Raw genomic sequence first — 13,778 nt, 5'->3', positions numbered from 1 at the left:
CTCCCCGGGACCGGCAGCCCGGGCCTAGGCCTAGGCCTAGGCGCGCCTCACTTTCGCTGGAAGTAGCGGCCGCTTAGGAGGCCTTGGAGGGACTACAAGTCCCAGGAGGCAGCGCGCTGGAACCGTGGTTCTCAAAGTGAGGTCCGCGGACCGGCAGCTTCAGCGTCCGCTGGGAGTTTATTAGAAATGCTGTAAAGCACAGCAAAGGAAATATAGTTAGTGATGTTGTAATATGTATGGTGTCAGGTGGAAATATGGGGGGGGCCCTTGTAAAGTATATGAGTATCTAGCCGCTATGCTATACACCCGAAACTAATACAAAATAATACTGAATGCAGACTGTAATTGAAACAGTAAATTAAAAAAATTAAAATGTGGCCGAAACCGGTTTGGCTCAGTGGATAGAGCGTCGGCCTGCGGACTGAAGGGTCCCAGGTTCGATTCCGGTCAAGGGCATGTACCTGGTTTGCGGGCACATCCCCAGTGGGGGATGTGCAGGAGGCGGCTGGTCAATGTTTCTCTCTCATCAATGTTTCTGACTCTCTATCTCTCTCCCTTCCTCTCTGTGAAAAATCAATAAAATATATTTTAAAAAAAATTAAAATGTGAATAAACAAAAAAAGAAAGAAATACACCCCGGCTCCTCTAATAGAAATCTGCATTTTTAACAAGATCCCAAGGTGACTCATTGAAGTTTGGGAGAAACACCGATCCCGTGCATCTGCTGTGGCAATTGGGCCCACCGGCCCCCAGTAATTTGCCCAGTAATTTCTAATTTCCCAGCCTGCAGAGTTACAGCTTTGAATGTTAATTCTCCTGCATCCACTCAGTACTCAGTCAAAGCCAGACACGGAGCCTGGAGCCCATGTTACTGGGGTGGATGAGGCACAGCAACTGCCTTGGAGAGCTTGCTCGTAAGCTAGTAAGGAGCCGGATACCCGTGAATATTCCACAAGTGTGTATTGCTCAAAGGGCCAGTTAAGCGCTCTAGTCCTCAGTTTTCTCATCTGTGAAATGGGGATAATCAAGTTACCTACCTCATAGGGCTCTCGTAAGGGTGATACAAGTTAATGTATGTAAAGTGTATGGCACCTCCTCTGTCGTCACTGAATTTGGAGGCTGAGGGGGGAGGAGGAGGAGGAGGACCACGTTTCTGGCCTGGTTGACCAGGTGCCTGTCTGGCCATTCACGAGGAAAGCCGTTACAGATGACAAAAGTGCCCGGGAATCAATCGATCTGAAGCTCCGGCTTGCAGAGTGATCGGGGCATCCATGTGGTGGGATTGTTCAGGCTGGAGGGGGCTGTGGGTGCCTGAGGACGGAGTGAAGACTGTGAAGAGAACCGGGAACAGGATTTTGGGGGTGCCCAACATGATAGAGCAGGAGGTGAAACAGAAACCTGGAAGGTTTCTTGGGGGGCACGGTGAGCAAGAAGGGAAGGCGGGTGAGAATGGGGCCTGGGAGTTGGGCGGAGAGCTTTGGGAAGGAGTGGGCATTGGTCATACGGCCAGACGGCCAAAGACCGCTGCACTTGGCCATAGGCAGCTGGCAAAAACACTTGAAATGGATGAGGACCAAGTCGGGGCTGAGGAAGTGGGAACTAAGGCTGAGAGAACTCAGGATGTTTGGCAGAGGAAGAGGGGCGGGGGAGAAGGCAGTAGCAGGAAGGAACATGAGGGCAGGGGAGAGACTTTATTTTTCTGAGATGAGACCTGACCCTTCGTTTACTAAGAAAGACCAGCGAGGAAAGACTTGGAACTGACGGGGAGTTAATGCTGAATGCCCAGTGCAGTTTCACAACACATTTGAGCGTTGACTGGTAGTTAAGACTGTGGAGTGGATGCAGAGAGAAAAGGCTTTAAGGCAGAAGGAGCTGCCCTGAAGGAGTTCCCTTTGTATTTATTTATTCAGCAGTCACTAAATATCCCATGCCGGGCACATCGCTTGCTCTGGAACATGGACCCATGTTCTGGATTCTGGAACGTGGCTTCTCAGAATGTGGTCCGAGACCTGCATCTGAGTCACCTGGGCACTTAGTAGAAATGCAGACCCCTGGTGTCATGGACACAGTATAGCTCAGCGGTCGCCAACCGGTGGTCCGCGAGGTCCGAAAGGTTGGTGACCGCTGGTCTAGCTGGTGGAGGCAGAAAAGCTGCAGCTGCTTTTACTTGCGAGCACAGTGCAGGTAAAGGAACCCTCTTCTGGAGCAGAGGTTCTGACCCGAAGGAAGTCCGAGGGAGAGCCTGGTGCTCAGGTATGTCCAGCCCCAAACCAGGAACTTCAAGACTTTATTTCCTTTTCTCACAGCCCACGGAAGAGGATGCATCTTCAAAGGAGGACTCCACCCCTTCCAAGCCCGTGGTGGGGATCATTTACCCGCCTCCAGAGGTCAGGAATATCGTGGACAAGACTGCCAGCTTCGTGGCCAGGTAACCTAGCTCTTCTGCTCCTGTGGCTTACACATGGATTTTTAGCGCCAGCAGCTCTTGAGTCCACACAGGTTCACACTAGGTTTTAGAGAGGTGCTGTCAGGCGGGACTCCACTGACATTCATGGTCAGTGCACCTTTGAAAGCACAAGTCATCTGAGCAGTTAGTTCACCTGCCAGGGACACAGGCCACAGGTTGATCCGCATAGAGAAGCACTCTCAGTGTAGGCCCATTGGCTCATCTAAAAGCACAGCGTGGCGGTGAGGTGGGCAGTGGTCAGGACTGGCCTCTGACACAGCGTGGCGGTGAGGTGGGCAGTGGTCAGGACTGGCCTCTGACACAGCGTGGCGGTGGCGGAGTGTGAGTCACACAGGCCCCAGAGTCACCAGGAACCTGTGTTTCCACAGCAGGCCTGAGGACATGTCCGGATGCGGCTTTGTCACCCGTAGTAAGCGTGTCTCTGTCTAAGCCACTGGCCTGAGGAAGACAAAAAGGGTTGATCATTCTCGTAGTGCGAGGACCTCAGAGCCTCGGATGACCCATCTGCAGGAGGGAGGGGAATGAGATGCCCCTCAGGGTTGTCATGAGGCAGGCGTGAGATAGAGAGTTAGGGGGACGGCACCGTTCGGGGGCCTCGTGCAGGTGTCAGCTGTCTTCTCAGGTGGCGTGGAAGGCAGTCCGAGTTCCTCGAGTCCCTCCCCATCATACACACACTCACACGTCCTCCGATGGAATCCTCTTGATGGCCACGTGACCCCAGAGGTCAACACGTCCCTTAGTTTAGGGTCTTCAAAGTGTTCCTTCAGCAGCCAGCAGGCCCCGTCCAGCCTACAGATCTTGTGTTTGTCTTTGCAATTTTTTTTGTACCCAAATTACTTAAAAATGAAGAGATGGCACAATAAATCTGGACAGCTCCTTGCATGGAAGCTCAGCTGGTCCTGAGCAGACTGCTGCCCTCAGTCATACAGTGTCTACTTCATAGATGGATTCCTTTCCCACCCTGCTAGGGGAATGACACGGGAGGGAGTCTGTGTGGCTGGTGCCGTGCAGCTTGGTCTCATCACATTTCAGAGGCTTTGATGAACCTGGGTATTGGGTTAAAGCTGTTCTGTGCTTGATTGAACATCATCAGCCCCTGTCAGGTTTAGGACAGCAGGCGGTGTATCCGTAATAAATGTTTATAATGTCTCCGAGCAACACGCCTGCTTCCCCTTCTCCCCTCATATTTTAAACCCAAATGGGAAAGGGGTGTTGGAGGAAGAATCGACACAACCTCGCTACCAGATCGTTTCTGCCAGCCGTTTTCACTTTTTCCTGTTTCCTTCTGGCCCTCGGGTCCTTTTTTAGATCCTTGTAATAGCAGCAGAGGAACTTTCACATCCTGCTTTTCCCCTAGTGCTTGTTATAAGCGTTTCCCATGGTGCTTCGTGGTCTGGGGCTGCATGGGCCGCTCGGGAGACGCTGCACCGAGTTGAGGCAATGGGCCTTCCTTGACTGGCCGTCTCTATCTTTTCCTTCGAAGTTGTTTCCACCATTTCAGTTTGGCAGGCGAAGTTGCGGGGAAGTCTCCAAGCATTTACTTTCCTGTTTAGATTGTTTCTTTAGAAGGAAATAGTGTGGCTGAAGGAGGATTTTAAAGATTTCTTAAACGCTTGCCAAGTAGCTTTCCAGTAATTTTGTGTCACCCTCTTCTGCCCCAGAAGTCAGAGTGTGTCCAAGTTCCCTTAAAAGTAATAAATCCTCACACCCACATCTCTAGATCTGTTGTTGGCTGGATGTTGCCTTGTAGGCATTTATAAAGTCTCCGCACATGCTTTTTTTGACATTGCAATGAAGGGACGGCTAGCAGTTCAGTCTGGAATACAGCAAACATGCAGGACCCTTCGTTTCACACGGACTGATTAATGGAGCAGAGCGTACCGTAAAGATCACTAACCAATATGGTTTCCCAAAAGAAGTGGTGTGTGTGTTTTTGTAGGTTAGGTCTCCCTTCTCTGCATTTTCCTTTCAAGGAACTGAAGTGGAAATTACCGTTAAAAGTCCCGCCAGCTGGGTTGAGTCAGAATCCTGTCTTCTTCTGTTGAAATCTATTTCTTTTGTGAGAGAAGACAATTTTAACATTAAACTAATCTGAAGCAGCAGAAGAGCTGAGAATAAACATGGCTGCCTTTTCACTGTTTTAATCTGTCAGTTGTTCCTAGATGGGGCGAGGTTACGGCTTCAGAGGCCGCGATAGAGGAGACAATTGGAGCCCCCTGTCCAGCCGCCCCTTATCTGCCCGGCGTCCGCTGCGGGTGGTGGCCTCGTTGTGGCAGCGTTTGCATTCACTCCCCTCCTCGTGTGTCGTGTGCCTTGTGTGAGGAGTGGGACAGAAGCTTCCTCAGGCGTGAGGTTCTAGTTGTACTAGTTCACTGTCAGATTAGACCTCATGGTGTCAGTCACACTACGGAGTGTGACCGCACCTTGGGGAGGAGCTGGCCTGGGTGTTGCCCCGACCCTGGCACAGATGGTTATGGTGGCTCATCGGGAGCACAGCATCGCCCGCTCCCTGTCTGCGCCCCTATCTTCAACCGACAGGACCAGGGTGTGAAAGTCTGAAGTGGGGCAGCCAGGCTGTGTGGGGGGCATCTGAGAGCTGGGCTCTGCTGGGGGAGCGATGGAGGAAGTCCCGTCTCCTAATACCCAGTCATCTCTACTGTTAATGGAACAGCTCTTCTGACTTTTACAGAAGTGACAGCACTCGCATTTGCAGGCCACTCTATGCTTCAAGAAGGCTGGCATCTCCTTAATACATGTGATCTTACTGTTCGAGATAGAGAAGGTGGCGTGAGCGACTTTTCATGGGAAATTGAGTCAAAGAGAAGTGTGGTAGCTTGTTGCGTCAGTAGTGAACCCAAAACTTGAACATGTCCATATCTTGTGTCTTTAAGGTTAGTGCACTTTCTGACTGACACGGGTGTTATATACAGGGTGGGGCAAAAGCAGGTTTACAGTTGTGAGTATACAAAAGTTTGTTTTTCTATTATTTAGTAATTATTATATTATCTTCCATAGGAGCCATTGTAAACCTACTTTTGCCCCACCATGTATGTATGACACCTTGAAATATTACTGTTGGGACTCTAAAAAATCAGCGTTCCCTAGACATTCTGAGAGAGTCTTTTTCATTATTTTGAGGTTTTTAAAGGCAGGCAAATTGGGTCATGAGGTGTAGATAGGAAACTGGCCCAGGTACAGAGAGATGGGAGGCCTCCCGCCGTCTCACTGCTTCCCTGCATCTGAGTGTGCCGTACCCAGCAGCACAGGTTCGTGCCCTCGGGTGTTTCCTGACTGGGCCTCACCCAGTTGTGAGTGCGGTGATTGCAGGCGGTGCTTGGACAGGGCATAAGTCTCATTGTCCACATTTGCGTGGCTGTTTTAATCCTTCTCGTTACCCAGAGGACAAAGTCTCAGCTTGGTGCTAGGATAACTTGAATACCTTTGCAGCATCTGTAAACCACTTTTTAACTAAGAAAACTGGCCTCTGGCCCAGCAAACTTGGAGCTAAACTTTAATAGTCCAGTACTTTGTTTTCCTTGTGTGTAATTTTAAGCCTGCCTTTTATTAGTGAAGTCATATTGATTTTTGTGTGACGTAGTAATATATGCCTTCCCTTGTGAGTACATTTTTTTTAAAGTAAATAAATCTTACTTAAAAAAAAAAAAGGTAATAGTCCAGGTGGGTTTTGGCGAGACTGGCAGGGGAGCTTCAGGAGTGAGGAGCTGAAGGGCCTGTGGTAGAGGAAGCCTGCGGCAGGCCTAAGCAGGCAGATGGCCCTGGTGCTGATGGCAGGGTCTGGAGGAAGCCCTCCACGGTGCTGAGAGACGGACCAGTTGGAGTGATGGGTGGGGCAAGAGGGTGGCTTTAATGGGCCGTGTTCTGGGTCTCGGCAGTTGCAATGGTTGTGGTATTAATTCTTTTCTCCTCCTTCTAGAAATGGACCTGAATTTGAAGCTAGGATCCGACAGAACGAGATCAACAATCCCAAGTTCAACTTTCTGAACCCCAATGACCCTTACCATGCTTACTACCGCCACAAGGTCAGCGAGTTCAAGGAGGGGAAGGCTCAGGAGCCCTCAGCCGCCATCCCCAAGGTCATGCAGCAGCAGCAGCAAGCCACCCAGCAGCAGCTGCCCCAGAAGGTTGGAGCCAACCCCTCCCCTCACTTCCCCAGGCCTGAGAGGGAGGCCAGGATCGGGAGGGAGAGGAGAGTAATGAACTCTGCTACCCAAACTGCACAGTCACCCAGGGAGAGCCCCCCCGCCCCCCATCCTCCAGAGGCAGACACAGGCTGAGAGAGCAAAGTCCTGCTGACAGCTGGCATTTCTTTAGCACTGCTCGTCAAGCTCTGTGCTCAGTGCTTCAGGGGTCTTGTCTCATTGGCACCCCCGGGGGCTGCACGAGGAGGGCAGCGAGGTGATCATTTTACAATTGAGAGAGCTGAGGCTCAGGGAAGTGTGATTTACCCACGACCACAGAGTCAGGACTGAAAAGTGCGTGCTTTCAGCCTCTTCGCTTTGCCTTGTCCAAGGCTTTGGGGGCCCTTTCTTACGCCATCATTCTATCTCACTTTCCGAGCCCCCCCCCCCTCACGCCCCCCAATCCGGCCTGCCCAATTTACCCCTCAGCACTAGGCCCAGGACTAGGGGTGATTAGGGTTGTCAGTGGGGACAGGAAGGGCTGGCACATTTGCTTCCTGTGTGGCCTAGACTGGTCCCTTTTCCTTCTCTGCTCCTTTGCTGTGGCAAAGGTTGTGCCTCGTTTTACAGTTGGGGGAAAGGCTGACGTAGGCTCCGAGGCCTTGCGTTGCAATTTATTACCCTTCGGGCCTCAGGCTCCTTATCTCAGTTCCTCCCTCTACAACATGGTACCCATTCTCTCCACCTCGTGGTTCCGGTGGAGACCAGATGAGGTTCCAAATGTGGAAATCCTTCCTCCAGGGGGGTCCTCTGCACACACAGAGGGCCTCCTCCATCCTCTCTCGCCCTCGGTTGGGATTTAGGAGCCCTGTTCCTATCAGGTCTCCTGCTCCCCGGTTTTAGTCTTTGATTTCAGGGCAGCAGCAGAGATAAAGAGGGGCATGGATCTCACTGGAAGCCTTTTGGGTTGTTGAGGCCACTGTTGGCCAAGAAATTGCTCTTGTGAGTTAGGACTCTCTCACCAGGTGCCAGTGGTGTCCGCACCATGAACAGAGGCATAGAGCCCCCTCTGGAGCCAGTCCACTCCTGTGCCCTTTGCTCACACGTCTTCTGCATCTTAGGTCCAAGCCCAGGTGATCCAGGAGACCATCGTGCCCAAAGAGCCCCCTCCTGAGTTCGAGTTCATCGCAGACCCCCCCTCCATCTCGGCCTTTGACCTGGACGTGGTGAAGCTGACGGCTCAGTTTGTGGCCAGGAATGGGCGCCAGTTTCTGACCCAGCTGATGCAGAAAGAGCAGCGCAACTACCAGTTTGACTTCCTCCGCCCGCAGCACAGCCTCTTCAACTACTTCACGAAGCTGGTGGAACAGTACACCAAGGTGCCTGGTCAGGGTGCAGGCCGGGGTGCTGGGCCCAGAAAGCATGCTGTCCACTCACTGTCTACAAGGACTGTTCCTCTGTGGGGCCCCTGGGTGGACGTTAACATTTTATTTCCGTGTGAAATCTTGGTTTATATTCGGGTTTCCCTCTTAAATGCAACATTGACTGCTGTTTCTAAAGAAAATTGAAAAGCATGATTGATAACTGCATTAGGTGAGTGCCTGCTGTGTGACAAGGCCACGTGCTGTTAGCTGCTTTTTAAAAAAAAATATATATTTTTATTGATTTCAGAGAAGGGAGAGGGAGAGAGAGATAGAAACATCAATGGTGAGAGAGAATCACTGCTCGGCTCCTGCACGCCCCCCACTGGGGATGGAGCCTGCAACCCAGGAATGTGTTCTGACTGGAAAGTGAACTGTGACCTTCTGGTTCATAGGTCAACGCTCAACCACTGAGCCATGCATGCCGGGCATGCTAGCTGCTTTTTATTTTTTCACTTTTTAATTTTTATTTTTAAAATATATTTTATTGATTTTTTACAGGGATGAAGGGAGAGAGATAGAGAGCCAGAAACATTGATGAGAGAGAAACATCAATCAGCTGCCCTCTGCACATCTCCCACTGGGGATGTGCCCGCAACCGAGGCACATGCCCCTGACCGGAATCGAACCCGGGACCCTTCAGTCCGCAGGCCGACGCTCTATCCACTGAGCCAAACCGGCTTCAGCGCTAGCTGCTTTTTAGTACATTTACATTTTTAGGCGCCTCGCATAGGGCCTGAGAAAGCAGCAAGCCCGTAGTAATTGTCTCCTATTACCTAATTTAACTCTCATAAGAACCCATGAGCTAAAAGTGTTTTCTCCCCTTTTTTAAAAGCAGGAACAGGCTCAAAGAGTTGAAGTCACTCATGGTCTGTCAGCTAATAAGTAGCTACATACTGACCGTGTGCTGGGTGACCTGCCATGGTTTGCATACTTGCCTGCTGATTCTTACAGCAGCCTTTTAGGCTGATAATGCCAACGTCAGTGGTGTCGCCCTTTTGTAGAAGGAAATGAAGCTACAGAAGTTAAATAACTCCTGGGATTGGGACCCAGACTCCCATGCTCTCCCTCCGCACCCCTCCACAGCCCGTGAAGGCCCCCCCTGTCCCAGGTTGTGCTGCGCTGACCGTGGCTTTCATAACTTCTGTGTTTCAGATCTTGATTCCGCCCAAAGGCTTATTTACAAAGCTCAAGAAAGAGGCCGAGAACCCCCGAGAAGTTTTGGACCAGGTAAACTCATTTTTTATGACCAGTTATTGATGCGGGAGTTAGATTGTGTGGGTTGTGTTTCACGTTTGTGAATAATCTCCGAGGCAGTGCCTTGTTATGTTGTGGGCACAGGAGTGGAGAGGGCCCTTCCGCTACAAAGGCCGAGGAACCTGGATTCTGTGCCCCAACTCTCTGCTCTCAGCGTCATTAGGCCTCCCTCTTTCCTACCCTCAGAGAAGCCAACTCCTGAGCAGGTGCCTGTTGTAGCCCAGGTTTTCAGGGTTGAGGACAGAAGGCATGTCTTCGAGACTGCCTTTTGTGGCCCAGGTCTTGTTACATTTAGAGCAGTAGCTTAATAATTTTGTAGACAAATACGTTGTTCTGTGGGTAGCAATGGTCATTTCTAGAATCATTTGATATGATTATGTACTGTAGTGCTTTGTGCCTACACGTTTCAAGACACCTTCATGTAAGTATCTTCAAGACTTCATGTCATCAGGCACCTGAATAGGTTCAAGTCCTTCCTTCCGGGAGTCATCAGAATGACATGGATCGAGGAGACTGCTGACATTTGCCATCTCCTGCTGCTGCTGTTCATGAGAGGAGATAGTAAATATTTAATTGTTAGAGAAGTGTTGTACATATTTCAACAAATATGGCTGTTTTGGATGGTCGTATGATGTTTTGTTTCCCAGGCTCTGAGGCCGCTTCTCTTGTGGGCACTTGGTTGTCACGCAGACTTCCTCTGAACACAGCTCCTCGCTCACTCGAGCAAAAAACTCCAAGGTTAGGACAAATGGCTGGCCTTGGGGCCTCGACAGAAGGTTTCTGTGGCTTTTCGAGTTGTCATCCTGTCCGAACTCTGGGCCTGGCTGAAACTAGACACAGATGCCATAGTTTGCTCCACAACGCCCCCCTTTGTAGGAGGGCAGCCTCCTCCCTGTTCTGCAGGAGGTGCTGGCTTGTTACAGGCCCTGGGTGCCGCCTCCATCAGGAGCAGACCCTGTCCGCTCAGCTCCTTGCTGTGTCCTGGCTCTTCAGGTGTGTTACCGCGTGGAGTGGGCCAAGTTCCAGGAGCGTGAGAGGAAGAAGGAGGAGGAGGAGAAGGAGAAGGAGCGGGTGGCCTACGCGCAGATTGACTGGCATGACTTTGTGGTGGTGGAAACGGTGGACTTCCAGCCCAACGAGCAAGGTAGGTCTGCGAGGAGGGAGGCCTGCGGCCCGGTGGGAAGCCAGGAGTTGAGAGCCACCCCGGGAGAGCGCGTGTGGGTGTTTCTCGGAGGCTGTGTCGGTGTCCTTTCCCCTCTGCTCCCAGAGGACTTCAGTCCTCCCACACTGTCCCGACTCAGCCTAGTCCCACGAACACTCACGGTGCCAGACTCCGGGTGGGCTCTGGATGGGAGAGAAGTCAGCCCAGCCCTCAGAGAGCTCACGCGGCAGAGAGGATAGATGGGCCTTCATAGGCTCCCCTTTGAGTCCGTCTCCCCCTCCCCCTCCCCCAGGGAACTTCCCTCCCCCTACGACCCCGGAGGAGCTGGGGGCGCGGATCCTCATTCAGGAGCGCTATGAGAAGTTCGGGGAGAGTGAGGAGGTGGAGATGGAGGTTGAGTCTGATGAAGAGGATGAGAAGCAGGAGAAGACGGAGGAGCCTCCTTCCCAGCTGGACCAGGACACCCAAGTGCAAGACATGGACGAGGTGTGTCCCTGGGCCTGGACAGGCGTGAGATGACCTTGTCCCTGGAGCCCAAGGAGAGGGGGTGCTCTCCACCAGAGTCCGAGATCCAGCCCCTTGTGAACCTCGAAGGGAGGCGTGGGTCCTGAATAAGCAGCTGCCCGCACCCAGCAGCACAGAGCCCCTTTCCAGCTCGGGCAACAAAGGTTCATTCACGAGCAAGGGTCTGAACGCTGTGCCAGCCTGTTCTGCCACCTTCCCCCTCTGCCCAGGGCCCGTTCCTCACCACCCAGGCCAGCTCTCAGCCAGGGAACCCTCTACCCCTCAGCTTCGGCCCAAATGATCAGCAGGTCCCGAGCTTTTCTAAGTGCGGCCTGTGCTTCCTTTCGGCCACCTCCACCCTCTTGGAGCCAGGCCTTCCGGGCAGGCATCAAGGCTCCACGCCAAGCCGTTCTCCTTCCCTCAGAAAGAATCTGCGTGCCGTCTGAGAAGAAAGGCCCCTGTGTCTGTGGGAATGGACATTCTCTCTCCCTCCCAGCATTGCTCTGAGCAGCAACCCTTGAGCGCTGACTTGCTCCCTGCCCCCCTCCCTGGCATGTTAAGTGCCCTTGGCCTCCTGGGACCGCCCGGTGCCAGCTGCTGGAAATGCCTGGGCAGAGTGCTAGCACCGCGGCCCCCAGCACTCCCATTCATGCTGCGAGGAAGCAGCCTGGCTGGCTGCCGGCTGGCGTCGCTGCCCGGAGGCTTAGCACATGGACACTGGCTGCAGGCCTGGGCACCTTGCCGCCCCGGGAGCCTCAGGGCTCGGCTGTAGAGAGGCGGCTTCTCGGCCCCTCTTGAAATCCCGCCACGGCTTTGCTTTTCAGGGTTCAGATGATGAAGAAGAAGGGCAGAAAGTGCCCCCGCCCCCAGAGACCCCCATGCCGCCGCCTCTGCCCCCGACGCCAGACCAGGTCATTGTCAGGAAGGACTACGACCCCAAAGGTACAACCTGCTTTCCTGCCCCCATATGCGCCTCAGACCTGCCCGTTTCTAGAATGGCTCGAGGTGGCTTGTTAAAGGCATCGGTAGCCCCTCCCTCCCAGGCCTCACCGGAGGTCACAGGGGGTAGCCATCTCTGGCCCCCTGACAGTTCACCCAGCGCCAGGTACCGTGTGGCACTGACCGGTGTGTCACGGATGAGTGATGCACGAGTGAAACCACACCCTCTTCACCCAGGCTGCCGCCGGGGCTCTCACTCAGGCATCTCTTCCCTTCTAGCTTCCAAGCCCCTGCCTCCAGCCCCTGCCCCAGATGAGTACCTCGTGTCCCCCATCACGGGGGAGAAGATCCCTGCCAGCAAAATGCAGGAACACATGCGCATCGGGCTGCTCGACCCCCGCTGGCTGGAGCAGCGAGATCGCTCCATCCGCGAGAAGCAGAGCGACGACGAGGTGTACGCTCCAGGTGAGGTGGGGGTGCCCCACCCAGTCCACACCCCTTCTCTGACTCAGCCCTGACTCGTTTTGACCCGTGGGAACCTCTAAACTACAGTTAACTTGCCTTAAGCAAACATAGAAAGCAGCAGGTGAGCTCCACAAAAGCTTTCAAGGTTATGTACAGCCTGTGGTCCTACAAAAGGACCCCCCATTTTGCAGAATGACTGTCGATAGGACGCCTCCAAAGACAGGCACCTGACAGGGATGGCATGTGCCCATTGACATCCCAGAGCCAGGTCTGACCGGCTGGGAGGGTGCTCATTCTGTGGCTTAGAATGAGACTCGACACGGCTCTCCTGTGACTGCTGGGTGAGAAGCAGCAGCAGGGAGGAGACCAAGCTTTCAGTCTCGACTCTGCTACTTGTGACTCACGTGACCCTGTCCTCTCAGTTGCCTTTCATACGTCAAGGAGTTGGACGAACTCTGGTTTATAGGCTTCTTCAGAGCTGATGGGGCAGCCTTCCCCCGGCTCGGAGGACAGGCATGCGGGGTTGGGACTCAGTCAGCCTTGTCCCATGGGCCCAGCCTCCACCCTGCACCAGGAGAGCTGCTGCCTTGTCAGAAGGGCACGTGGTTTAGAGTCGCTTTCTGTCCCGTCTCTCTCCAGGTCTGGATATCGAGAGCAGCTTGAAACAGTTGGCCGAGCGACGTACCGACATCTTCGGTGTAGAGGAGACAGCCATCGGTAAGAAGATCGGTGAGGAGGAGATCCAGAAGCCGGAGGAAAAGGTGGGGTTTGGATTATCCTAGAGCCTTCCCTGCCCTCAGGCTCCCCCATGGGGCTCTGTTCTCGGTGTCCTGACAAGCTGTGGTGTCGCTTTCCCTTGCAGGTGACCTGGGATGGCCACTCAGGCAGCATGGCTCGAACCCAGCAGGCTGCGCAGGCCAATATCACCCTCCAGGAGCAGATCGAGGCCATCCACAAGGCGAAGGGCCTGGTGCCCGAAGATGATACCAAAGAGAAAATCGGGCCCAGCAAGCCCAATGAAATCCCCCAGCAGCCACCACCTCCATCCTCAGCCACCAATATACCCAGCTCGGCCCCGCCCATCACCTCCGTGCCCCGGCCACCGGCAGTAAGCCAGCAGCCACCTTGTCACTGGTCTTGTAGAGCGTGGTTCTTGGGGTTGGATGCTATTGGCTGAGAAGGGCAACTGCCTGAGTGCAGGGCCTGAGTGCTGAGTGGGTCAGATACAGAGAACCCTTTAATTGGGAGTCAGAACCTCTAGCCTGACCTCCTCTCTGTGGGAGGATTGAGCAGGGAGGGAGGCAAGTGGCAGATGCAAAGCAGGCTGGGGGCAGAGGGGGGCTGCAGGGCTTAATGGGCCTTTGAGGAGCGCTGGCTCCTCTCCAGGAGCTCAGTCAGGGTCAGCCTCTTTGGCTCTCAGTGTC

The 13,778-nt window shown here is 53.4% G+C and overlaps 1 protein-coding gene across 1 annotated transcript in view; it reads left to right on the top strand.

Annotated features, from left to right (window-relative positions):
* Positions 1-2,240: 2,240 nt before the first annotated feature.
* Positions 2,241-13,778, top strand: part of SF3A1 (splicing factor 3a subunit 1) — a 15,452-nt gene continuing 3,914 nt past the window's right edge. Inside the window, exons 1-10 of the mRNA XM_015562890.1 lie at positions 2,241-2,428; positions 6,402-6,609; positions 7,728-7,985; positions 9,183-9,257; positions 10,278-10,428; positions 10,739-10,932; positions 11,775-11,892; positions 12,169-12,354; positions 12,994-13,115; positions 13,217-13,462. Coding sequence (XP_015418376.1) covers positions 2,256-2,428; positions 6,402-6,609; positions 7,728-7,985; positions 9,183-9,257; positions 10,278-10,428; positions 10,739-10,932; positions 11,775-11,892; positions 12,169-12,354; positions 12,994-13,115; positions 13,217-13,462 — 1,731 coding nt within the window. The 5' untranslated portion in view covers positions 2,241-2,255. The remainder of the gene's footprint in view (positions 2,429-6,401; positions 6,610-7,727; positions 7,986-9,182; positions 9,258-10,277; positions 10,429-10,738; positions 10,933-11,774; positions 11,893-12,168; positions 12,355-12,993; positions 13,116-13,216; positions 13,463-13,778) is intronic.

Source organism: Myotis davidii, unplaced genomic scaffold, assembly GCF_000327345.1.
Source record: "Myotis davidii unplaced genomic scaffold, ASM32734v1 scaffold478, whole genome shotgun sequence".
Lineage (NCBI taxonomy): Eukaryota > Metazoa > Chordata > Mammalia > Chiroptera > Vespertilionidae > Myotis > Myotis davidii.
The sequence above is the reverse complement of the archived record's forward strand: the minus strand, read 5'-3'. Positions and strand labels throughout refer to the sequence as shown.